Here is a 27,317-nt window from a genome sequence, read left to right on the forward strand (position 1 = left end):
TTCTGATACAGTGTATGGTGCCTTTATTTGGCATTTACAGTTATTCAATTAGACAATTCTTTTGTGTGTGTAACAACTTTTCTACAGAACTGATTTCAGCCATGAGTGATTATCAGCAGGATTTGGGCTCTAGGCATTTAAAGGGCAACTGTTCCGTTCCAAATGTCAATCTCAATCTCAAGGAGCAAAACCAGATTTCTCTTCCGGAACTCTTCCCCATAAATTTACTACTGAATTTTAAAAAGGCTGTGGTCGGTGTATACAGTAAATCGCTCGCAAGTTAGGACTAAGCTCCAGGCTGCTGGCCTACTGGTCTGTCCGTCTGACTGGCTCAGGGATCAGAGATAAGGTGTTCCTGGGTATGTTTACTGTGGAGCTATAGGGATTGATCTGCAGCTGAGCCAACCAAGCTGAGCCATTTTGTGCACTGTTAGCTCTCTGCTCGTGTCTCACATTCGTACTGTGTGTGTCAACAGTGCGTCAAATTAATATGGACAAACATTTCTAAAACACATCATCTTCCCCTCTATATCAATTGAAACAATGACAAAAATACCCAATCAGTATTCTGTAATTGCAGTGCTACTGTTACAGCATTCACATCCATTTGATGCCTATTCACATTCAATGATTCAATGATGCAGAGTGATGGCGCTGGGTTTGCAGAGTGGTTTTGGGTTTACTGACCTCTACAACAACATGACATCAGATTAGAACGTATTAGAATGTATTATTGAAAGCCCGATGCAAACATGACCAAAATCTCTCCATATGCGCTGATGCAGCAAGCAAGGTGTTCAATTGAAATTGTATTAGCGGCAAAATATCGGCCCAATGGATCAGGCTCTTCATCATGTGCAGTTGTTTGAGCTTGGCAATGATTCATCATACAGACTAACTCATAAGCTGTGTCACTTCCACATCCAAAACAGAAGACACAACCTAATGAAATAAGGGAAAGCTAGCCTAAAGTCCTTGCAGCAACATGTCTTGTGAAATAAGTCTCATGGTCTTACCTTGCTACCGATAATGGCGCGCACCTCGTCGTCAGGGGAGGTGGGGGTCCCCGAGATGTCAGGGTTGCTGTTGCTAAGGCTACGTGAGCGGTTGAGGTTGAGACTGGCTGGCCGGACCGCCGAGCGGGCCATAGTGGCATAATGCACAGAGCCGCCGAGGCCTCCTGGACCTGCCACACACAAAACAAGACAGAAAAGTACGACCACACCATAACGTCAGCCTGCTGGATGAATAGCATTGAAGTGTTCAGAGGAGAGCAGCCTGGCTATGAGCCCTGGCCTCTGGCCAAAATTACAGTATCTTTCAGAGAGAAGCACATCTGCTACATTGACAAACTAAGAGGCCATAGTATAAAAGCTATGCACAACAGTACAAAACAAATGTGTGATTTACACTCCATTTTATCAATAATGATGCTGCATTTTTTTCGTGGAAGACGTTTGGGGGTGGGGGTGGGGTGGGGGTACCTGGCGAGGGGGAGTTGGGGTCCATGTTGGGCAGACGGAAGACGTGGTGGATGTAGGAGGAGAGGAGTGAGTTTCGACCGTGCTGGTCCTGACTGGTGTCCAGGTACTTGTGCAGCCGGTTAACAATAGACGCCATCACTTCAAACGAGGCTTGCCCCAGATTTACTGAAAAAATAAAAAATAAAAAAAAAATTGTGAAGCCCCTACAAAAATGCTGAAACAATTGCTCCTACAGAGGCAAATCGAACACCACATGAAATAAACACAAAGCTCTGAAGAAGACAGTAGTCGCAACGCGTCAGCCGTTTAATTAAAGGCTTTTTAACTTCACCAGCAGTGTGCCTTGGAATCTTTGGCAGACCTTATCAACAGTCACAACTGGAGCTAAGTCTGACCATAGTTTTAAGAAACTTTATTTCCTTGAGCCAAGGAGCACCTGCTAAAGAGACAAAAGTGAAGCAGCACTCCTCCATGATCAACATTCCCTAGTGAACAGTTGTTTTTTTAGCATATAGACACGAAACACATTTTAAAGTTTTTAGGTTATCATCATCATCATCATCATCATCATCCTCATCCTCATCCCCAGCGATGACTGTGCTGTTTTAACATGATACTATTTTAATATTCTGTACTGTAAAGTGTCCTTGGCTACCTTGAAAGGCACGACAAATAAAATGCATAATTATCATTGTTATTATTAGTATAGTATAGTATAGTATGCCCTTTATTATCCTGCCATAGGGAAATTCATTTGTTGCAGCAGTAACATACAGATTGTGCAAAAACAGTAGACAGCATACATACAACACAGAACCAGGAGGTTAAAAAGTATATATACAAGATAAAAAATAGAGATGTTAAAGAAAATAGAAATATCTCTGTTAAAAACAACAAGTACATTAGTAAAAGTGAAAGTGCATTTGTAAAAAAGTGCATTAGCAGCTTCATGAAAAGGAGGAGAGGGGGCTAGAACAGTAATAAATAAGTAAGTCAATAAGTATTGTAATCGGACCTATCTGTCCGGCGATGACGGGTGGCCGCACCACCAGCAGCACCAGCTTGTCCAGCAGCAGGTGCAGGAAGCGCACCACGGGCTCCAGCTGGCAGGAGGCCAGCGCCGCGATGCTGGACTTCAGCTCCGCCTCCAGGTTGTTCTCCATGATGCGCATGTCTCCGATGCGCACCGGGAACAGGTGCTCGTCCAGGGCGTGCACCAGCGCAAAGAATTTATCCAAGTACTGGTCCTGTGAAAGAGGCGGAGAATAGGGGACAATCAATAATTTTAATCCATTTTAAACACATTTTATCATGGGATTGTGGTAAGTGTTTTATTGTATGCTGTTGTGTGCTGGGGTGGAGGGCTGTCACTTGAGGACAGGAACAGGCCGAATAAGCTCATTTGGAAAGCGGGGTCCATCACGGGTGTTTGTTTTAATTCGGTGGAGCAGATTTTAGAGGAGAGGACAATGAGAAAAATGAAAAGTGTACTGAGCATGGATGACCACCCATTGCTCAGCTTGATCACAAAACGTGGTAGAAGCCAAAGGCTCCTCCTACCTGGATGATCCACCGAAAGGTTCAGAAGATCTTTTATTCCTGCAGCTATCAGAATTTTTAACAACAGCTGCTGAGTGACTTTTTAATGTTTTATAATGTTGTTGAGATTCTTTGTGCGTTTTTATGATGGACTGTTTTATGTATTTATTAGCTCTTATTTATTATGTATTTGTCCTCTCTTCCTGTTATGTTTTGTGTGTATGGCCAGGTGGCATTCAATTCCCCCCTTGGGCTTTACGTAATAAAGTCTCTCTCTCTCTCTCTCTCTCTCTCTCTCTCTCTCTCTCTCTCTCTCTCTCTCTCTCTCTCTCTCTCTCTCTCTCTCTCTCTCTCTCTCTCTCTCTCTCTCTCTCTCTCTCTCTCTCTCTCTCTCTCTCTCTCTCTCTCTCTCTCTCTCATTACTGTAGGTTGTGAAAATCCTCAGGTCATCCGGGTTATGTTATCCAAAGACGTTAGCTGTAAGCAACAGGACCTTAAGTGAAACGTCTTTCCAGCTTCAAGCACTAAGCAGCAATCACTTGCTACACTGATTTGACAGCAATAGCAGTGCATGTTTGCGTGCGGAAAGGACGGGAGAGGGTGGACAGAGTGCAAGGCAGTTTGAGCAATTTGGCAGTGATCAATGAGATAGAGAAACAGAGAGAGATCGCTCTACAGGGGTTGGACAATGAAACTGAATCTCCCGTAATTTTAGTATGGGAAGTTTCATAGCTAAATTGGACCACCTTGGTGGCCAATCTTTATTAATAGCATATTGCACCAGTAAGAGCACAGTGTGAAGGTGCAATTAGCATTAGCAAGTTTTGCTCAAAATATTGCAATGCACATCACATTATGGGTGATATATCAGAGTTCAAAAGAGGACAAATTGTTGGTGTACATCTTGCTGGCGCATCAGGTGTTTCAGTTTCATTGTCTGACCCCTTTATCTCGGTGCGAGTCCACAGGGACACATTTTCTATGAAGTGATGAAGAGCTAAGAGGTGAAATCCAACCGTCATCAGGTCGTCGCCGCGAATCAAATGGAATGGAACAGTAATGTTGTTGATTTGATTGGGCCGCGGCAGGCGAATTCTCTCCTCATTTGCATAACATTAAACTTTCTTTAATAATTTTGCTTTGCTTCGTTCCTGTCCGCTTGCTTTCGCTTGCCTTCGCCGCACTCATAGGAATGAATGGCAAAGTTCGCAAATTCGCGTGTATGTATCCCTAGAGTTCCCAGGTTCATTATATATAAATCCTGACACACATTTGATCCAACCACTGTTTGTTTGCAGCAGCTGATCCTACTGAACACAGGGCCTGATTGGGCCGGTGCAACCGCTAATTAGGGGTCACCCACTGCATGTTAAGCACACGGGCATAAGATGGGCAATGCCGGCTCTAAACTGTCACAGACGCTGCAGCATAGAGCGCTACGCATCGCTGGCTCTCTACAAACTACTGTGCCATCTCTGTGGGGGGGCGTGGCCCAACACATCCAAGGAGGCACTGGTGTATGATTTATGGACATATTATCTTCCCTGTAAGAGCCCAGGAGCACGACACTGGAGCACACATCTGCCAGGGGCAGGGAAGAGATTGAGTGGAGCGCACTAAATAAGATGAACCAATCAAAAACGCTGCGCCAGCCAAGTTTAACTCCACAAATCAAGTGCAATGCCCATTAAGCTCTCAAAAAAAGAGAGCCCAGTCCTAGTTTAATCAGGATACCTGCTGATGGACTGCTGCGGCTGGAGGGGAGGGGAGGGGAGGGCTTTTAATTTACCACAGCCAAGGCCCCCCCCCGATCATTACACTTCCGATGAACAAACACTTAAAATGTGCTACCCTACTCTCAGTCGGCGTGTATGAAGACGTTTATGCAGACATGCGGACAGTACCTGTGTATGGATGGCAGACACGGTCACCACTTCCACATTGAAGACGCCTCTGTGATTATCAACCCATTTCATGCCTGGTAGCGGCACCTGCAATTGTAAATGACATAATAGTCTTTTTGCAGTGACACAGGAGAATGAAAAGCGACATGACATACGTCAAATTGGCACTAAAGCAAGAACATTGTGAGTTGCATAAAGCAAGAACATTGTGAGCGTGTATAAACCTTAAGACATAGGTCTTCTCATTGACTGACTTGGGGAAAACAAATTCATGAGAACAGAGGTAACACGTGTGAATTTGCATACAGATGTAAATATTTGCAGATATCAGCCATAAAAAGGTCACAGATAAAGTAAGAATGAAGTTAAGATGAAGTAAAGCTATGTAACATTAGACACAAGTACATTACATTAAAGTTAATTCCTACATGTTAAAGTAAAATGCAAAGCAAATGTTTTGAGGACCCTTATAGAGTTGCTTGCACATGACTACAATCTGCTGAAATGTGAGGGGTGTGCTCATTTTTGTGACACACTGAAGGTATATACTGTACCTGTGGATATGCTTGCTCTGTTCTGCCTGTGCAGTAAATGTGATGCAATGTATGACTGCACATGATAAATTGAAATAAAAAGAAGTTCCAAAATAAAAGCCTACCTCAGGGGAGAGTACTGAGTAGGACTGTGGAGGCTTCTCCAGGGACACGGGCAGACAGAAGTGACCTGTTCTCAGACGGCCATTCTGAAGCATGGGAATCCACTGAGGAGACACGGAAACAGAATACAGGGGTGAATTTCTCAAAACCAAAGTTGCTTGCTACATTAGCTACTTTGTTGTTTTCAATGCATTTTCCCATTGGCAACTACCGAAGTTGCTAACAGGCTAACAACTTCTCTTTTGAGAAACTCACCCCAGAATAGTCAGAATAAGTTCTTCATTCAACTTCTCAAAGATATTGTGAAATCTGCATTTTAGAAATTTGTTTACAGACATGCATATACACACACACAACAGAAATACTTTTACGGAGCTGTGGAATAAATGCCACTTCCACACAGATTTGGCTCACGATTGAGATTTCAGAGGTGAATGAAAGTACTGCAGCACAGCAACGATGCATCAAAAATAGAGCGCTCCATTATTTACGCACATACCATCAAGCCCAAGCATGCACGAGGACAACTCAAAAAGAATGAAACTCTAAACTGTACTGTACTGTACTGAGCAATTCTGTCCTGCAGATGTGGGTTGCGGTAAGGTTGAATATGAATCCAGTAAGGATGTCAAGAGATATATTACATACAGCAGGTCTACGTTAGGGCTGGGTAATATGACGATATATATCGTTATCGTGATATAAAAGTGTATATCGTGACCTTTCTCCTTTATCGTTTATATCGTGATATTCAATTGTATACAACTAATAAAATTACTATCATTTAATTACATTTCCTGTTGTCACAATACACACTATAAGTTCATGTAACTGCAAAAATAACAATAAGAAGATCCATTTTAAAGAAAGCTTGTTTTGCGACATGAAAAAATAAAGGGTAAATCAAGAGAATAACTTGTAATTGTGTAATTGTGCTATATCGTGATATATATCGTTATCGTGATATTAAGTAATCCATATCGTGATATAGGTTTTTTTTCCATATCGCCCAGCCCTAGTCTACGTGTCTATAAAGTGTATGTACAACAAGGGATTGACACTGGCACACACCAAATGTGTGTGTAACAATAAATACCCAACGTTAATTGTTAGGTATTACAAACCAAAAAAATATCTAACTTGAAGTTTTCTAAAAGTGTTTGCTATAAAAATGGCAAACAGTGTTGATGTGGGTGCTCATGGAAGTTTAAGGCTCATAATACTACATTCGATCACAACACTATAGCATAATGTCTGAGGGAAAACATCTCTGAAAGTAACCAGTGGTGCCCTGAAATGGGATGTAAAGTGAAGTGTAGGGGCAGAGGTGTGGTGCTGCTGTGCATCCGGCAGGCTGCTCAGAAGATCTATAAACCTCAACAGGGGATGTAAAATAAAGTGTAGTAGTCATTCCCCGCTTGTTGCTTCAAATGGCCGTCTCCTGTGAGTGCACTTGTGGAGGTGCAGAGGAGCGGTGGTGAGTAGGGTTGTCGTATCGGATAGGATGGATCGGATCGGCTGCCGATATTGGCAAAAAATGTGGATCGGTATCGGATCGGCATGCACGGAAAAATCCGATCCAGAATTCCGATCCATTTTCCTGTTTTGTGTTTATTAATATCTGAAAAAACAGGTCAGTTTCTCATTAAAAACCATTGTGTATTACTCAAATTCACCTAATTCAGTTGGCTAGTTGTTACTAAGAGTAAAAACCCTTTTCAACATGACTGTGACAACAAAGTAAGTAGGCTTAATGACTTTGAACTTAAATACTCCGATAGGCCGGTATCGGTATCGGCCGGTATCGGAATCGGATCGGAAGTGAAATAAAAATATCTGTATCGGATCGGAAGTGCAAAAACCAGGATCGGGACATCTCTAGTGGTGAGTACCGTGTATCCTACGGGCGTCTCCAGCGGGGTATTCTGCTTCTGCTGGCAGCTGACGTGGTAGAAGGTGAAGAGGATGTGGTGGTGGTCGCTCAGAGACGCTGGCAGCTTGATCTTCATCTCGTCATGGAAATCTGGAGAACTGAGTGAGCCAGGGAGTGGAAATAAACATAAATAACACTTCGAGATAACCCAGAGGGAAAAATTAAGACTTCAAAGGAAGCAATTAACATTAAAACACAACGGGAGGTCTTCATTCTTGAAACACCAAAGAGACACATTTGGGGGAAATAAAATGCTGTGGTTAGTTGTTAACAGTCAGGCTTGTGTGTAACTGAGGTATTTTGTGCTTTTCCGACTGAAACTGCACAATCCACCTGCCCAAACACGCAGGCACGCATACAGTTTGTACGATAACAAAAAGCTCATATTTAAGTCTTTAAGGGTGGATCTGCTGAGATGAGAAAATGAGGAATGAGGGTGAAAAAGTGCCACGGCAGAAATAATGATCCCAACACGCTGGATGGAGCAGGAGATTGCCCCAGCTCATAAATTCAGTGAGAGTGGGGCGATCAAATCTGCAGACGGCACACCCCGCCTCACAGGTTTATTTACTCTCACCTTGGAAGGGCGACCCAGGAAAATATGGCCACCCGGTCGTGAATGCAAGGCCCTGATTTAATGCCGTGTGAGAGTGTGTGTGTGTGAGAGAGAGAGAGAGAGAGAGAGAGAGAGAGAGAGAGAGAGAGAGAGAGAGAGAGAGAGAGAGAGAGAGAGAGGACTCGTTGCTGGGACGAGGAAATGGTTGCGTGCCAAGGGCAAGGGTGGTGGAAGTGACTGGAGGCCCTTTTCCACTGCCCGTTTTCTACCCGGTACAGCTCATGATTCGGCTGCCGTTTATTGCTTCTTGGTTCCCCAAGTACGGCATGGCACATCTCGAAAACAAGCCCTCATGTTTTCATGTGGCTTAAATGTACCTGCAGTTACAAAGTCAGTCAAGAACACAGTCGGTGTCAATGGCAGCACAATGGAGATGATGGAAAGGCAGTGGTTTTTCAGGTCATAGCTCCAAATTCAGCAGCTGTACAGGGTGCTGTGTTTAATCTTAATGTTACAGCCACCAAAACTAGGCAAGGACAACATACTTCCTTAAATGCAGAACATTTTTTGTCCCCTCACATTTTGAATGAAAGAAAAAAACACCACCACCAACAACAAAAAGCGTTCGGTCTGAGTGCAGTAATAAATAAACAAATGAATAAATAAAAAGCAATGGGTACAAAGTCTAGGTTCAACCCAGAAGGCAGGGGCACAGGCTCTGGGGGGCAGACTCGCCTGTTCCCACTATGTCAACTAGAGATGCACCGGATCCTGATTTTTAGGATCCTGCCGGATACCGGATCCACTGCTTAAGATCCTGCCGGATCCGGAACCGGATACCGGATCCTACTAAAGGGTTGAAACACATAGTCTACTCGCACACGTGGACCCTTTTTATTATGTTGACTCAAACTATTTTTTTAGACTCATTGGCTTACTGACAAACTGACTGCTACGGCCGGTTCCAAAGGGCTTTCACTCCATGCAGTGATTTCGGTTGTGAAAGACTGACTAAAAAGCCTAGGCTACGTAAAAACTAAAGATGCACCAGATCCTGATTTTTAGGTAACTGCCGGATACCGGATCCACTGCTTAAGATCCTGCCGGATCCGGATCCTGTGAAAAACCCTATTATCCTGCCTTTTCCTCTAATGTCAACCAACAGCTGCCTGCGCCACATCAGGCGAGGTCCTGGCCCAATCCTTGTATGTTCATCATCACATGTCACTCCTCGCACATCGGCCTCAATACCATAAAAAGACTTAAATTGACCCCACTTGTGTTGCAAACCAAGCTTTTCAGTGACACAACCGCCTATCGTGTAATATTTACTGAAACTGAGAAAAATCCCGCTGTACATGTTCCATTTGCCACAGACGCACCACTCCGAGGGAGACTACTTGTGTCAGTGAGGATCGTGCACAACTCACCGGTTATGATACACCACAGCGGTGTATGCCTCTTTGGCGAACTCCCCACAGCTGGACTTTCCAAAAATCACCTGGAAGAGGAATAGTAAAACAGTCTAGCTACAGCTCAATTGAAAACAGTTTCATTCAACTGCTCTTAGATTAAATTCTTGAAATTTGAGCTTTCCTCTCAAACATTTGGTTGAATAACCATGACAGTGCATGCATTCTTGTTTGTGTACTTGTGTAAGTGTAGTGTAATGCAAGTGTAATATAATGTACGTATAGAGTAGTGTCGGTAATGTCACATGTTTTGTTGTTGCTTCTTACAGGTAGGGCGTTGCTGGCATCCTCTCCATTCATGAACTGCACCTTCACTGTGATGTTGCGGGCAGAACCTTGGCGGTTGGCAAAGTTCAGGCTCTGAGGATACACATACAGCAAGTTCCTGCAGAAAATCAAGCACAGGACACATAGGGGGTGAGCAGTATTATTCACAATTATTGAACAACAATAAACAACTGCATTTTTTGCAGAATTTAATTTTAAATCACAAAATGGAATATAACCAAGAATGAATGACCATATATAAGGGATGAACAACATAAAGAACTATAAATTATGTTGGCGGCATTAGGAATACATTTAGGCCAGAAACCAAATTTACCAAATTTCTCTCTAGAAGAGACAATAACGGCTCATCCTATCCTATCCTAAACAGCCGTCAGCATGTTTTCACAGGTCACAATGGCCATGATTAAATCCTGATTTCAATATCACAATTAAATCACGATTTTTGATTAATTTCGATTAATTGTGCAGTCATAGGAGGTGAGGTTCAGGCTTTGAGGACACACATGTAGAAGCTTCCATCTATGGCCAATGAAGCACAAGGAGAACACATGACAGATGTCTAGGGCTTCTGTAGAAGCAGACCGTGAAAAGGATTAAAAAGCTGCAGAATCCCGCCCGGACTGAACAGACCAGAAACGGCAGAAGCAGATTCAACCTTTAACAATCGATCAGGGAGAGCGACCAACCGAAGCTCAAGTTTAGAAAAATGTAGACATTCCGTTGGCTGCCACCGACCTGCATCATAGCTCATGACATAGCTGATGCCTTGGACACCCTTAACGCCAGAACCACATTTACTTCTTTTGCAGTTTTTGCCGCTTTTACCGTCTCTGATATGTCCCTAGAGCAAAGGTCCAAGACTGAGGACACAGGAACACAGCTAGAGCTTTATTTTGAGAGGGGAAAAGTTAATAATCATCCTTCAATAAACAAAATACTGTTTGATCATTTGGATCTAAAGGATTGCAGATCATACATGAGATTATAATGTTCAATAAATTGGGCGGCGTGGCATCAAACCATTAACCACTTGTCCTCTGTTGTCTAGAATGACCATTTTTTATGACCATACAAGTTTAGAGCGAACTGTAGGCCTGCTGGGAGATTGGTAGAAATGAGGGGCTGGTCTTTCTACTGTCTGCTTGTCCCTTTCCTGTTGGCAAAGCAAACAGAACTATTGACCTAAATTTTCAGATGTCAAGAGTGCATGTCACTTTGTTCACTTCAGTCACAGAGTAAGAGAGAGCGCTGAGTGAGCGAGAATGCTATGATTACAAATGTGTCAATATAAACGTGTGGTGGAGCAGTTTTCACATTTATGGCATGTCACTAGACAAGACATTATGATATGTGTCCTATATTTCATACAAAAACAACAGCAATCAAAGTGAATTAAGATCAACAACTTAAATTAATTTAAAGCCAAGTTGTTTTTATTCAACTTGCACAAAAGTAATGATCGGATTGTGAGACTCCGCAAAAATAATTTCAAATAAAAAAAATAAGAAATAAAAGTACAAAGTGACAAACATGTGTAAAGCAAATGTCAAACAGAGGAGGGCACAGTTATACGACTTAAAATGAATCAAAATCCATCCATCCAGTACAACTTCACAGTATTACATACATTTTTCAGTACAATGCATAACTGTGCCTGTGATGAATTCTAGACAAATTTAACATGTGGCTTGTCAACGGCAGGGCCTATCGCACCCAGCTTCTAAGTAAGAAAACATACTCTCGGAGACGACTTCTCCAAGATTATTAGAGATGTTATTCGTTTATTTATGATATGACAGTGAGAGATTTGACAAAGGAATTGGAAAGCAATGGGCAGAGATGGGGAAGATTCGGCAAAGGACCTGGGCCGGAATCGAACCCGGGTCGCCGGCATAGCAGCCCAGCGCCCTACCCTTAGAGCCACAATAGGGCCATACTTCTCCAAGATCTTTCAGTCTTTCACAAAGTCCTTGGGCAGAATTGGTGTCTCTTTCGCTCAGACTTGTGGTCCTCAAAATCAGAACAAGATGTGATCTGCACAGGGCCTGTCTTCAAGGAAGTCACAACTCTGGTGTATCTGTCACTACTTTTTCAGCCATTGCATGCTTCTTGCCAAGATCCTGAACTACTTGAGGCTCTGAAAGTGCAGCCTTCCCAAACATTTGTTTGGCTATCATTACAACACTACCAAAAAGGTTCTCTGTGACCAAAAAAAAGCTAAGAAATGTATAGTCCCATCACAAATACATAAAATATTAAAGAAATCTCACAACACTTTTCTGATTTTTGAGAAGAAACAAACAACTATGTCGATTGGGGTGCATGACCTTTTGGGACACTGTGTAGTCTAGCTCTTCCAGCAATGAGTTGGATCACTGGCAAGCCCATCTGTAAGAAAGGGCTACGACTGCTATTGTGACTAAGATGCAACACTTTTCAACTGCTGCTCAAAGAAATCCTGTGGAGCAGCAGAACAACTACTCCTATTGACTATGACCACAGCTGGCCAAGGAAAGGGTCACAGCACACAGACCACACTGACGTCCCACTGAAACCACTGGGATTTGCACTAAAACCACAGGATTGTGCAGGCTTAAAAAAGGTCTGGTTAAAAAAGAACTGAACGCTCCATCTCTCTTCCTCCTCTTAACTTATGCCTTCCTTCAGAGACGCTTTGTTATTTTCCCACGATCTGACAGGTCATGTGATGTTGTAGTTGGCACTTTGAACAAGAAGAAATCCGCACTCACAAACTGCGTCTCATTATTTATTTATATTACCACCATGTCCAAAAAGCAAACGCGTTTCGGCTAACAAGCCTTCATCAGTGCGCACTGATGAAGGCTTGTTAGCCGAAACGCGTTTGCTTTTTGGACATGGTGGTAATATAAATAAATAATGAGACGCAGTTTGTGAGTGCGGATTTCTTCTTCCTTAAGTTGACGCTTTTTATCTCGCACCCAAAAGCTTTTCGGTTTTCCAAGAAGTTGAGCGCGTCCTCTGCCAATACTTTGAACAAGAGCAATCAGCGATGACTGACTGACTGCCTGCCTGCCTGCCTGCCTGCCTGCACCCCCCCCCTCACCACAACAAGAGGTACAGCTCAGTTTCCCCCCAAATCATCATCACCACCAAATTTCATGGGACATGGGATGACTGACCAGTCTTCCACCCCCCCCCCCCCCCCCTTTGTATTACACTGGAATGTTATAGCAGAATATGATGTGCTGTTCTGCAGCAATTGGAAGTGTCCATTTTGTTCCGTGTCTGCTATGCACTAACCCCTCATGCACTAAATCCTGCTGCCCTCATGCACACAAACATGCATCAAGCTTGCTTGGCCTGTATACTGTATAAGCGTCTGTTTTTTTTGCAGATGTAAGCATTAAGTTTGGTCAAGAGCCCATGTCAAATGCAAACCTTCCAAAATGCAAACAGGTTTCCAACCAAACAATCGGCTGACCAATGGACAGGCCAACTGACATAGTGGCATAGGGGTGTAAATCACAGGCTTCATGACGATACCATTCAATATCGATATCTTATTATTCAGAGCGATACGATTCGATTATTTTCGATACTTAAGAATGCCCCACGATACCATACAATAAGATTCTGGTTTTTTTCATATTACTTTTCCACTTCTTTTAAGTTATTGGGCAGGGGTCAGCGATTTAATTCCCTTCGATACCTCAGAATTCCCCACGATACGATTCGATTCGATTCAATCATCAGAATACAGTATATCGCAGTATATCGATACATTTCGATATCATTTACAGCCCTAATAGTGGCATAGAGTTGCTGCACACGACTAAAAGCAAGGCTGAGAAATAGTCGCCAGCGATGTCCCATTGAAAATATGGGCATAAACACACTAGGCTTTGCAGTGTTGAAATGGCCTGTGCGGTGTCCCGTGGACATGAATTGCCTAAACAAACACAGACTGCCTGGCCTGAAAGACATACCTGAACACAGTTTGAGACAATGCAAACACACTGGAGCGGTCCCTTTTCCGCTCTGTGGACATTGTATGTGAATGAGTCCTTAAGAAGCTACACATGACTGTGAGAATGTGACTGCACTGACCATGCTTCTCGACTCTCAAGACCTGCGCTGCCCACCAAATGGCATTCTTGCAATACCGATGACCCAGAGTTACCCTCCTGGAAAGCAACCAACATCTCACTGGCCTTCTCGCCTCTTCAGGAGGTTTAATCATTCACGGCACAGCTGTCGATGCTGAGGGGGCGGCTGACGGCATGTTTCAAAATCTCCCCCTGGCAGTACTTGATGCCAAGACTCCAACGTCCCTCTAAAGCACACACAAATGCAACTCATACCTTCCACATAGGTTAATGGGGCCCCAGGGTACACACAGGGAGGGCGACCATATTTGCTGAAGATAATGTATCCAGACAAAGCCAAAAGGGGGCCAACTAGCAAGCACGGCCAACAGCCATCTGACCCCTGATGATGACCCTGGCGCACCGTCTTGACTGATCATTTAAACAGCTGACAAACATGTACAACTCAGCAGCATATTGGATCATTTTTTTTCAATAGAGGTGCACCGAAATTAAAATTTGTGGCCAAAACCGAAAAATAACTAATCACTTGGCCGAATACCAAAACCGAAACCGAATATTACAATTCAGCTAAAAGTTATCAAAAGTTAGGTTTTTCACTGTTTTTAAATATGTTTGACATGTTTTTGAGTTGTTCGAGTAGAACTGAAATTAGCTTATTTAATGCCCATTTTCAATTAATTTTCTATTCGGCCTCCAATTCGGCCACTCAATTGGTTTTCGGCCGAAAACCGAAAGTGTCTTTTTTTTGCTTTTTCAGCCAAATATTTTCTGCGGCCGAATTTTTGGTGCACCTCTATTTTTCATAGCAGCCATTTCCCCCAAAGTAGTAATACGAGCACAGAGGGGAGGTTGGGGATGGTCAAGTGCACAGAGGATACAATCTATAATCTGCATGAGTCATATGAGCAGAGGGGGAGTCATATTTATTTGAATTGGAAATATTGAAATATTTGAATGGAATATTTGAATGGAAAAGTATGTATAGTAGATTACATGGAGCAAAAACTGATAAACCGTGTCCTGAACTGTTCCCTGAACATTTATAAAGCATTTTTTTTGCAGGAATACCTTAGGGAGTAAGACCAAAACACCACAAGAACCAACATACAGCTCCATAGCTCCTGCCTTTGTCAGTTTACCTAAGATGAAAAGTTTCAAAACCATCTATGTGCGTATGCAGGAAAGGCATTCGTGGCTGGCTCATTACTTTCTAGAGCCAAGATGTTCTGCATTGGACATCATGGGGATTTCAAGAATATGGGTCAAAGACCCAAAAAGGAATTGTCATTCAGTGTGACGGATACCTTCTGCTGACTGTAACTGTAAAACTGTAAAGCCTCGGCTGTCATCCATTCACTTGAAACAATTTAAAAATCTAGTTTTTTTACATTTACAGTCAGCAGAAGGTATCCGTTAGACTGAATGACAATTCCATTTTAGACGTCTTTGACCCATAAGCAAAACATTCTGTATACATAAATGGACTATTGTTTTTTATATATATAAAAACAGCACCACCTGGTGTTAAATGAGCTACAGAGAGCAGACAGCCACACCCTTTTAGCACAGACACCATGCACGTCAGCTTCTCTTTTCACAGCCCAAACACAGATCAATCATGTTGGCACCCAGGTGGGGTTTGCAATTAGAGATGCTTAGATTTTTTTATTGTTATTATTTACCTTTATTTAACCAGGGAACAAAATCACATTGAGGTTAAAAACAATCTCTTTTCCTCCACACACACATCATGAGAAGTTAAATGGATGCAAGCAAAACAGCAAACCAACCATCATAATTTTGAGTCTTAGAGTTAAGTTTACCTTCATTATTTACGGTGAGCTCTGCTCCTGGTTACGATAAACTGAAGCTTTAGTACTGAACATTGACACTAAATAATTGAACATTAAGACTTCTCAGTGTCATATAGTGTCACATGAAAGAGGGCACATCCTGTACCAGCAACTTCAATTACATCTACACCAACATATCAACTACTTCTGTAGGCACTCAGCAAAGGCTTCATTGATCATGTCCCCCATTTCTTGTGTCACAGGAAGGGAACATGCGTGATGATGCAAATGTGCTCAGGGAATTCATGGTGGAGACTTGCTCAGTGACACCAGTGAGTGGTGCTGTGCTGATTCAGCCGATTTCTAAATCAAACTTTCAGACAGAAAAACTGCACCTTTTAAAACTGCAGGGCCCCGACGTCCCTAATATAACTTGGTGCTGCTGTGAGTGTCTTCTTCAGCATGCAGTTAAGAGCGGTGCTAAAAAAAAAATGGATTGGCGATTTGGCGGGGAAAAAAAACATGCATCATCCACATTCTGCATTCATGGCTCCGTTTTTTCCTCCCATCAGTTTAATCATCCACTCATGCACCCTCCCCTTGTCTGACAGGGGATATATAACGGTTATCCTCACTCTGTGTGGACATCGTCCTCTTACAAGGCAGGAGAGGGAAAGGGGGAGGGATAGAGTGAGACGAGGAAAGGCAGACAGAGAGAGGGGGGCAAGAGAGACCCATGAGAGCAGAGAGCAGTCACATGGCAGACTGAGATGTGGACAGAGCAAAAGAGGGTAAAACAGAAGACAAGACGAATCAACAACACAACAACTCAAGACATTTACAAAGGACAAGATAAGGAAAGGAAATACATCAAACGAGGAAATGAAGCCACTTGGTATGTTAGTACTTCTGGTGGGTGCAAGTTGTGTAGCTGCTGCCGGTGCTGCAGTAGCTCGCCCCACACCTCCTCCGACTCCCAGCACGCGCGTGCCAACCCTGCCGACACCGGATGCCCATGACGAAGGCAAATCCCGTTTTGCCATGCTGGACGACGTGCGTCTCCTGGCCAACGGGCTGCTGCAGCTGGGACAGAGCTTGCGAGAGTTTGTGCACAAGACCAAAGCCCAGATCAATGACATATTCAACAAGCTCAACATCTTCGACCGCTCCTTCTACCAGCTGTCGGTGGTCACCAGCGAGATCAAGGAGGAAGAGGAGGAGCTGAAGAAGACCACCACCTTCCTGAAGGAGAACAACGAAGAGATCCGCAACCTCTCGCTGCAGATCAACTCCAAGATCGACAACATCCTCCAAGAGCGCACGCAGCTACAAAGCAAGGTCGGCGGGCTAGAGGAACGACTGCAGGGACTGTCACAGAGTATCGTCCCCGCTGAGCAGATACAGGAGATCACGGCGCTTAGGGTGAGTGAGACGTGCACATTCTTTACAAGCAAATCAAAATTACAATAGATTCTAATAGGCCCACTCATACTTTAATGCACGCATCACGCCACACTGATTGAAAAAGATATGAATGCGTTTGAAGACTCTGTAATGTCATATTAACTCTAGCTTTAAAGATGTTGCATGCATTGTTTCTCTACAAAGTGTGGTATTGTATTCCAAATGAAGGATTTCAGAGAAGTTTGCACTATTTTTTCCCCAATTCAACAATGCCCATTCTTTCATAACATATTTTAAATGGGCAAAATAAAATGTGTTTTAGGATGTGATTGACTCCCAAGAGAGGACAATTACAGACCTGCTGAGGGCTGTCAGGGAACAAAACGAACAGCTAAACTATCAGAAGAGCAAGATCAAGAGTCTGGAAGACAAGGTAATTTTACTACAAATACACTATTCTCATGACCTACTACAATAATTCAACATGTATTAAAATGCCCTGTGACTTACATACACACTTCAGTAGTAAAATAAACTGCCGCTTCCTTCAAGACCACAGACATCATGTGTTACCTAAAGCAAATACTACAAGAATCAAAATTTGTTTTCAGCTCAACTATGAAACATTTCAAGAAACGGCAGACAAACCAACGCACTCAGAGTCTGACACACTGAGTGTTCTCCAGTACCTCACAGATACCACGGCAAACAGCAGCATAAACTCTACTGTTGGTAAGAAAATATTTGCTTGCAACAGTCATTAGAATTCACAAGTTGTGGAAGTACTCAATTCCTTACGTCAATCTCAAGCTCCCTAACTCAGCAATGGTCCTTCAACTATTTACAGATTTTCCCATAGACTGTAATCAGATCTTCAACCAAGGACAAAGGAACAGTGGAGTGTATGCCATCAAGCCAAATCAATCGAAACCTTTCAATGTATTCTGCGAGATGGGCTCTGGTAAGACTAAACCTTTGTACTGTAGCATACTGCTTGATAAGGATAGGGTTGTGATCAAATGATCAGGAAACAATTATAACATTTATCAGTATACATTTTTTAGGACAAGACTGTAGGTACTTTGCTGAGATCTTTTTTACACTCAACTCTAGGATCTCAGTATAGTGTTTTGAAAAGCCACATGCATGTTCAAACAGCACTGCATGTAGCAAAGGCATGATTGTGAAGCTTACATGTTTATTCTTTAGGAACATCTTATCACAAGGCACTTCGGTCTGTCTTGATTTTTTCCCCACTATTTGTTTACCCCTTAACCCTCAAGACGGCGGGGCTCTCGTCATTCAGCACAGAGAGGATGGCTCAGTGGATTTCGACCAGACCTGGGAGAAGTACGAAAAAGGATTTGGAAACTTGCAGCGTAAGGAAAACATTAATTGTTTTTTTTTTTTTTTAAATTGTTAAGTTAGTTGCCAGGGTGCATCTGCCAGATGCTTTTGAGCATATTCAAGAGGAAGCCTCAGCACAGAGACAAGACAACTGACTGTTTAGACACCTCCATCTTCTGCCCCGACAGGGCGCTGACAGGTGACTACAGAGTCAAACCCTGAGGCAAGACACACAGCAGCCTGTATATCCACAGACCAAAAACAAAGACCTGTGGATAGAAATACTTCAAACTTAGTCTGACAGAGAGGTGGACTAAAGGCTTTAAACCTCCATACAGCAAAGCCCTGATTGATCCAGCGACAACAGTTATATTACCATAAACAAGTTGCTTTACTAGAGTGAGTCGCAGCAGAATGACTTTAATTCCTATATCTTCAATGAGAATGACTTAATATATGACTAGTATGTGTTCACTGTTCAAAAAGATGTACCCTTCTTCCAGGTGTCTTTCGTATGCTTTCAGCTTTTAGACCTTCCGTCAATGTCATGACAAAAACCAGAGCTGTCCATTACTTCCAAAAGGGAGCAACCGCTTATAATTCTTCCTGTATCATTATCTGGCACCTAATACCTGTAAATGGCTGCACTGCACGCACCACTGAGTAGTAGCTCGACCAGTTCCAGTTTGTAACTTTAGCACTAGTTTTGACTTCAACTGAAAGTGAGTGATTGAACAACATTCAAACTTCACTGCATTGGCACTGCACAGCCTGATTATCGACAGGAGAAAGTAGTGTCCATTTACATGAACAGCAGCTGCACACACAGCCAAGACAAGTCTGTATGCCCGTAACAGGCGTGACTACTGTTCTACGGCTCGAGCACTGTTGTAAAGCAACTGACAGTTAAAAGAAGCCTACATGCACCAACTGATGGTGTCTTTCAAGGTGTTAAGGAGGTGCACATCTTAGAGAGAAACTTCTGTAGGGTGTCAAATCAAAAAAGAAAAGGAGAAGGCTTTGCACGCTGCCGGCAAAAGACTACATTTATTAAAGAAGCCAATGTGTCGATCACAAACGCGTCTTAGTGTTGTCAGAGAGAGTAGAGAGAGAGAGGTTCCATTGGCCCATTGTATCCGGGTTCTATTATTGGGGGGGAAATCCCCCTTTAGGCCGACCTAGGCAGACCTGAGGACTGTTCTATTCAATGCTAGGAGCATTATGACACGCCCCTTTAGGCAGACCAGAACCTGGTCACGTCAGGTGCCCATAGAAACCTATTACATTGGCATATCTCTATACACTTAAAGAATCTCTGGTGTTGTCTTTCAAAACAGAGGAGTTTTGGCTGGGCCTGGAGAAGGTGTATGTGCTGGGCATGCAGGGGGACTACGTGATGCACATTCAGCTGGAAGACTGGAGGGAAGAGACACGATTCATCGAGTACAGGTTCGTGTTGGACGGCCCAGCCACAGACTACACCCTACACCTGACGCATCTGAGGGGAAACCTGCCTGATGCCATGAGCAACCACACCGGGATGAAGTTCTCCACCAAGGACCGAGACAACGACAACCACGATGAGTCGAACTGCGCTCGGAACTACACTGGTGAGACGCTTGGACTTGGAGCTTTCTATCGTTTATTCGGACAGGGAAGTGAAGATCAAATCAGGACACTAGTAGGATGGAGAGATAGAGAAATGTTGGGAAATGACGCAGGGCTGATTTGAACCTGGGTCCTCATGGACAATGCTGCCCATATGCCAGATGCTTTTCAAATGGCGGCCCTGGGGCCAGATGCGGCCCTTGGATGGCAAGGCTCTGGCCCCCCCAAGAGGTCAAAACAAAATGAAAACAAATAGCTATTTGCAATCTTCAAACACTTCAGGTTCGGGATATTTTTCCTATGCACATGAGAGTGATATCTTATCTGAAATAGTCTCATAATAAACCATCAAGGCTACTAAGAAATAGAAAAGCGAATATCTCTTCTGTCTGGGAAGTTATCTGCTTGTTTCGCACCCTCACTTTGGACATTGCATGCGGTCATACATGCGCATTCCATGTTCGGCCCATTTACTGGGAGGAATTCGAAAAACTGGCCCTCGGTGACATTTAATTGAATACCCCATCCATATGGTACGGCATGCTGAATCACAGAGCGCCTCCTACGACCGCCGTAGCCATCATAACATCAATGCTTACATACAGTACATACTGATATTGAACTCCAACCTAAATCATTCATGAAAGGCTGTGTACAACAACTTCATTCAGATAAACCTGTCTGAGAATTTGCGCAATCATTGAGGATAGTCAATTTCAAGAAGTGGTGGAGTCTTTGCCAAAGCCAGGATCTGTGGATGTTACAGGTTTCTCTTCATATTTATTTTCCATCTTCTCATTTTAACATTTTCTGTTTAGGTGGCTGGTGGTTTAACGCTTGTGGTGACACCAACCTCAACGGCAAGTACTTATGGCTGAAGTCTCGCGGCCGCACCCTCAGGAGGAAAGGCATCTATTGGAAACCGGGGAAGGGCACCTCTTACACCCTGAAATCAACCAAGATCTCCCTGGTGCCTGCAGTCCAGCAACAATGAGCTCCACAGCGAGCTCCACACAGTCTGATGAGAGATGGCATGAGTCCATGGGGGTGGGGGGGTAAGGGTGGGGGGTTGGCAGTTGGAATTGGGACTCAGTCTGATGCAACATCATGATGTCATTGACCTCTAACCAGAAGGACTTCAGACAGACTGGCAAGTTTAGTCCAGTGAGGCAAAGAGAGTTCAAACCTACAGTTGCTTCCACTGACAGCAAATTATTACTTGTACATACATAGGCTACACCATGCTAATCACAGTATGTGACAGTGACTGTAAATGACCGACAAGCATGCTGCATATGAAACCCTCATTTTCTCTGTCATATATAGCAGAGTATGTTATAGAGACTAATTCATGCAAGTCCATTGCTGGATTCCACTTGTGGCGGGTAAGGGTACCAAGACATTAAGTTCAGTTGCAATTCGAGCATTGTTTGATGCTGTCCAACAAGACAAAAAGGATAATGCTTCTGAAAAAGACTACCCTCGAGTATAGAATTGTTTGTTGCTATTTTTTTATACTGTCTTACCAATTGTATTTAAGGCGTAACTAATGTATACCATATTTAAAGCATTTAACCGTTAAGAGTGTATTGTCACACCAGTGTGACGGGAATGTTCGGGCAGTGGAAGTTCTATAGAATTCTGGGCGTCATTCAATACAATATGGGATTGAAGAATCTTGCATTGTTATAGAACGCATTCTTTTTATAGAATGCTCAAAAACCAACACTCTTAAAGGCTAATATCACTTCACAACAGAGGCTTTCATCTGCTTCTTTTTCATCAGCGAGTCATATTGACTCATATGACACTTTCTGCACACATGGCTGTACTGTGCTTTATTTTATTTTGTTTTTTAGTTGTTATTGTATTTTTTTGCTTTGTTTTGTTGACAAAGACTTTCATGAGCCCATTAAAGGGGAAATCGTATATTTATCATCAAAAATATATACTTTAGAGTATTTTGAAACCTTCAGATTACATCTTCGACTTTTTGCATCTGTGGTTTGTGTGCACAAAAATGTCAGTGAGTGTGTTTGTGTAATATCTAGACTTTCATTCACAAAATTCAGTATAGGTCCATTCCTAACATGGAATAACTCCACCAGTTCTACACACCACCACCACATATGTGCAGTCAATGCTTAGCAATGCAAAATATATACAAAATCCATATTTTTAAAAATAGTTTCAAGAGAAACAGACATATATGGAGAATTTGGCAATAACATAACATTAAACCTACAGTGGTTGAATTGTGCCTGTTCTTTCCTTGACAATACCAACAATGCCATAGCCTCTCAAAATAACAAGCAACAAAACAGAACGGAGGTGGACAGAAGTAGATTTGAACAATACTATCTAGGCAGCATCCCATCCACAGAGCTGATCCCACTAGCAGCAATAAGTTCATAAGTAGTTTTTGCTTTTCAATCTTAAAATACCATTCCCATAATCTCAAGGACAGATAACAGCCAAGCTGTTTGGCAACCAAAGATGACAACTATGCTAGTGTTGCTTTGATAGCATGCTTGTGCCTTAAACAGTAGAATCCACTGATTTCGTACCATTTTCTTTGAATGCCCCATAACTGCTCCTTGTAAGGTCTGGGCAATATTCACTAATACCCAACACATTACTACATTACACTACATTACATTACACTCTGCTAATGCTTTTATCCAAAGAGACTAAGGCCCTCGGTATGCTTGCTGTAGGATACACATGCGCAGGCAAGATTAATGCATGAGCACGTTAACTTGCGTAGTTCATGTCAATTTTACACACACTAGATACTGCAACCAAACACGTGCGTTAGGTGCGATATATTCAAACTCGCTGGGGGGCGATCATAAGAACGACTGCACAGTTCCATGTGAGCGCTTCTGGAGAAAAAGACAATGCCGGCCTTATTGTTATTTTAAGTACAGGGTATTGGTTACAGTCCCTGGAGCAGTGTGGGGTTAGGTGCCTTGCTCAAGGGCACCACAGCCATGTAGTGACATAAGGAGTGGTAGGGTGGGATTCGAACCTGCAACCCTCAGATCTAAAGACCATCTGCTTAACCACTAGGCCACGGATGCCAACACATTAACACCCTTGGAAGTCTCACGAAAGTTGCATAGTTGCAAGTTGCATGCAAGTTGCATTAACAAATCCGCAAGAATGTGACTGGGAAATGTAGCAATACAAACAAGGCTAATGGCCTCTTCCTCTTGGCGGTCTGGCACTTGACAAACGCCACATCTCACACGTTTCTGTTTCAAAGATCAGCAATGTGGGTTATCCAGCGGGGGCTTGCTCATCTTGTCCACCGTGACCCAACACAGGGTGTCTCTCTCTGGGCAAACAGCTGGGCAGGCTCCATCTGGAAGCCAGCCCTGTGGCATCACGCAAATCAAACAAATATGACCTCAAGGGACATGGGCCAGCACACACACACATGCACACACACACATGAACATACACACACACGCATGGACACACACACACACACACACACACACAAACGCGCACACACACTACCAATACTAGCCCATGTTTGCAGGTCCTTGACTAAAATAGAAATGCAAACTGCAAGAGGTCAGACCTTTGGGGATGGGTTAGCAATAAGCCCCTGTGATGAGTGAGGCCCAGTAGGTGGCTGTAGGGCTGGGCAATATGACGATATATATCGTTATCGTGATATAAAAGTGTATATCGTGACCTTTCTCGTATATTGTTTATATTGTGATAGTAATTTCATCAATTTTATACAATTGAATTACATTTCATGTTGTCACAATACACACTATAAGTTAATGTAACTGTACAAATAAGAATAAAAAAAGATCCATTTTAAAGAAAGGTTGTTTTGCGACATGAAAAAATAAAGAGCGAAAAAAGAGAATAACTGAAAACGTATGCAATTGTGCTATATCGTGATCTATATCGATATCGTGATATAAAGTAATCCATATCGTGATATTGTGTTTTTTCCATATCACACAGCCCTAGGTGGCTGGCTACCTTCAGGGGGCGGCCAATCTTAACCTTACAATGGTTATGATGGACTCATCTCTGTGATCAATATTAGTGTTGCACCGATACCATTTTTTGGCCCTGATACAGATACCCGATACCTGGCTGTGCAGTATCGGCCGATACCAATACCACCCTATTTTAAATGTATATGAAGAGTTCAGATGCAAAACCCCCTAACTCCATTTCTGAAGACCTGCACTTCTATATTTTTAGAGAAACCCGTTGTTGGTTTGGTTTACATTCATGTACTTGATAATACATATAAATAGTTATTAGAGGTGCTCCGATTACTCGGCTGCCGATCATGATCGGCCGATAATGGCCAAAATAGCCTGATCGGTGATCGGAAAAACGTGCCGATCAAAAAACCGATCGAGAGGTATTAAATTTCTCACGCAACCATTTGCCTTTACACCAGGCGCTGCATGTAGGCGCTGGCTCTGCACAGCTGCAACTGCACCAAAAGAAGGCATCTTTGCTTGTCTATAACTTTTCGCCATTCCCCCCTTCATTTCCACCATTCATAACCATATCTGCATCAACAATGATCTGATTTTCCGATCCATGCGCCGTTTATCTGACAATGTAATTTGCGATTGAGTACTCGCCAGTGCCTGTGTTGCCTCGGTCAGCACGCGACAACTTCACGTTGTCAGCACAAACATGTCAATTATTGTTTTCAAAGTTGTAATTGGCAGTCAGTCGATTAGTTTGATAGTCGCTGAAACACCAAACGGCGACAGATGTGGTTAAAACTTGAGAGAGAGATTCAGAACGGTAGTAGAGCACTGCAACTGTGGACGGTGACAGAGAGGGGAGGGGCTCTCCTCACGAGGCTGCTCATTTAAAGCGACAGGTTGTTTTTTTCTCGTATGTGGAAGACTATTTGATGTAATGTTTCAGTTTCAATTCAATCTTAAATAGTTTAGTTATTCTATGCAATAACGTATACATTGATTAATACTGTAGACTGTATTACCAACACTAGTCTGAAAGATAATAATAATAATAATAATAATAATAAAAATAAAAATAATAATAATAATAATAGCCTAATAATAGACATGTGCAAATTAAGATTGATTGGTTTATGGGCAGAAATGATATTCAATAAGGATAATTAATAGGCTATCGAAAAAATAGGAAATCATTTTTGTGATCGGCAATGATCGGTAATCGGCAGATAAAGATTTTTGGTGATCGGTATCGGTGATCGGGCCAAAAAATGGTGATCGGAGCACCTCTAATAGTTATATTACATAAATAAAATAAAAAAATATGCAATTTTGATAGCTTTGTATTAAATAAAAATGAATTAAGATTATTTTCTGAAATGGCACTTTTCATATATATGAAGGGCTGCTGTGCATACTACTTGGATGTAAAATCATTGCATGGTTTTGTCATGCTGCTGCCTAACTTTGTGAAACAGGAAAAAGACTAACACAAAGTGAATCCAGCAAAACTTTTATACTTTTTAAATACCTCTATGAAATAAATGTCAAGGCTGTTTAAGTGTCATACAAGCATCTGTATATGGTATCAGTGCCCAATTTGTTGGTACGCCAATACCGATACCACCATTTTAGTGCCGATCTACCGATCCACCGATACTGGTATCGGTATCGGTGCAACACTAATCAATATCCATGTTGAAATGGAGAGAGAGATGCAACACAAGGCAAACAGACACAACCAACCGTATGCTCCGCACGAAGAGCCGCAAAGCAAACAAAAAAGTGAGGTAACTTTGAACTCAAGCTGCAAGGTCACAAAGCGAGACGCCGAGAGCGCTTGACTGCATTTTGTCACACTATACGAGGAACACTTCACACAAAATCTGCTCTCTCAACCAAAATAAATTCAATCATTTAAGCAAATTTGAACCTGCATTTGTGTGAATTTGGAAAAGAGCCCATCGTTATCAAGCACAACACGGAATGCACCAACTGAAAACAATCTTCACTTATCTGATCAAATCTAGTTGAGCATGCCAAAATACACTCCTACTCATCATTGCATCATTGGCACCCATGAACTTAAACTACATCAAGTGAAATCTCCAGACAAAGCATTAAAAAGGGCAACAACATATTTCCCATGTGTTTGATACAAAATAATGTGATGAATGATTAACAACATTAAAGTAATGATAAAATAATGAATTAGTCATTGCATATGGATGTATACTTCTTAAAAAGCCACCGTGTCCCTCTTCCACTGTGGTGAAGACAAAGAAGGAGAAAAGGCCATCTAAAACGACCAAGGTATCCCATTTCAACGGTCTTATGCCACCAAGAGGTGGTAACTTAAGAAACTCCCTTAATGTGGGGGTAAGGAAAGAATTGATGACAAATGGTGGAAAAACTATACGTCACTTACAGACCAAACTTTGAACAATTGGCTCCGCCTTCAGAAAGCATGGTTTTATCCATCATTCTGCCCGTCCTCGCCACTAACAAATTCCTTCAAAACCGTTTTCTGTTTCTGTTTCTGTTTTCTAAACCGTCAATATAGTCTATAATCTGTGACTCCTCAATGCGAGCTGCCAATTGAAGCAATAAATGCTTTGTCTATTTTCTGGCTGGAGACACGGAACTGCTGTAGTGTCCCGGACCTCTGTGTGTTGTAGCTCCACCAGGGGGCGACCGACCGACCGACCGACAGACCGACAGATCGACAGACCGACAGTCAGACAGACAGTCAGACAGACAGTCAGACAGACAGTCAGACAGACAGTCAGACAGACAGTCAGACAGACAGTCAGACAGTCAGACAGACAGTCAGACAGACAGACAGACAGACAGACAGACACACACATCTGGTGAGAACCAGACTAAGCTGGCTATTGCCATATCCACATCTTTGAGAGCTATTAAAGGATCTGGGTGGATTTTCCGATGCTCCCAAACTGCAAGCAGCTAAATATTCACATTCATTGCGAGAGCCAGTACAAAAAAAGGTAAGAGTCCATTGCTTAACAAATATAAAATGGACAACAATCCTTCCACGAACATTTTAAGGACAGAGAGAAAATTTTTTGTAATACACACCAACAGTATTGTAATGGTATGAACGAAAGGCTTTCATACTCTGTAATTAAGTCTACATAATGAAAAGAACACCCTACCTACACTCAGGTAGCCTGGGACGCATAATATTGGGACATATTATTAAAGAGGTTGTGCCAATCTAGCCAGTGGTGTAGTCTACTTT

At 42.6% G+C, this 27,317-nt stretch overlaps 2 protein-coding genes across 18 annotated transcripts in view; one reads left to right on the forward strand and one right to left on the reverse strand.

Annotated features, from left to right (window-relative positions):
• The window catches only part of dock7 (dedicator of cytokinesis 7), a 79,059-nt gene that overhangs the window by 33,830 nt on the left and 17,912 nt on the right, over positions 1-27,317 (reverse strand). For all 17 annotated transcript variants that reach the window (XM_063200604.1, XM_063200603.1, XM_063200587.1 and 14 more), the window contains exons 15-22: positions 9,812-9,929; positions 9,503-9,573; positions 7,476-7,614; positions 5,586-5,687; positions 4,928-5,014; positions 2,500-2,731; positions 1,485-1,649; positions 1,017-1,186 (exon numbers count right to left, since the gene is read on the reverse strand). In XM_063200604.1, the coding sequence (XP_063056674.1) occupies positions 1,017-1,186; positions 1,485-1,649; positions 2,500-2,731; positions 4,928-5,014; positions 5,586-5,687; positions 7,476-7,614; positions 9,503-9,573; positions 9,812-9,929 (1,084 nt within the window). The remainder of the gene's footprint in view (positions 1-1,016; positions 1,187-1,484; positions 1,650-2,499; positions 2,732-4,927; positions 5,015-5,585; positions 5,688-7,475; positions 7,615-9,502; positions 9,574-9,811; positions 9,930-27,317) is intronic.
• Positions 16,258-23,889, forward strand: angptl3 (angiopoietin-like 3). Its single transcript, XM_063200586.1, has 7 exons — positions 16,258-17,141; positions 17,446-17,556; positions 17,735-17,855; positions 17,971-18,084; positions 18,407-18,502; positions 19,808-20,080; positions 20,897-23,889. The coding sequence occupies exons 1-7, from the start codon at positions 16,602-16,604 to the stop codon at positions 21,070-21,072; spliced, it is 1,431 nt and encodes a 476-aa protein (XP_063056656.1). The 5' UTR covers positions 16,258-16,601; the 3' UTR covers positions 21,073-23,889.

This window comes from Engraulis encrasicolus, chromosome 6 (genome assembly GCF_034702125.1).
Source record: "Engraulis encrasicolus isolate BLACKSEA-1 chromosome 6, IST_EnEncr_1.0, whole genome shotgun sequence".
NCBI lineage: Eukaryota > Metazoa > Chordata > Actinopteri > Clupeiformes > Engraulidae > Engraulis > Engraulis encrasicolus.

Excerpts from the sequence above, each read along its gene's own strand:
- angptl3 (XM_063200586.1), top strand. The coding sequence starts at position 16,602 with ATGAAGCCACTTGGTATGTTAGTACTTCTGGTGGGTGCAAGTTGTGTA. Across the intron at positions 17,142-17,445 it reads AGGAGATCACGGCGCTTAGG|GATGTGATTGACTCCCAAGA; the intron begins GTGAGTGAGACG and ends AATGTGTTTTAG. Across the intron at positions 18,503-19,807 it reads AGGATTTGGAAACTTGCAGC|AGGAGTTTTGGCTGGGCCTG; the intron begins GTAAGGAAAACA and ends CTTTCAAAACAG.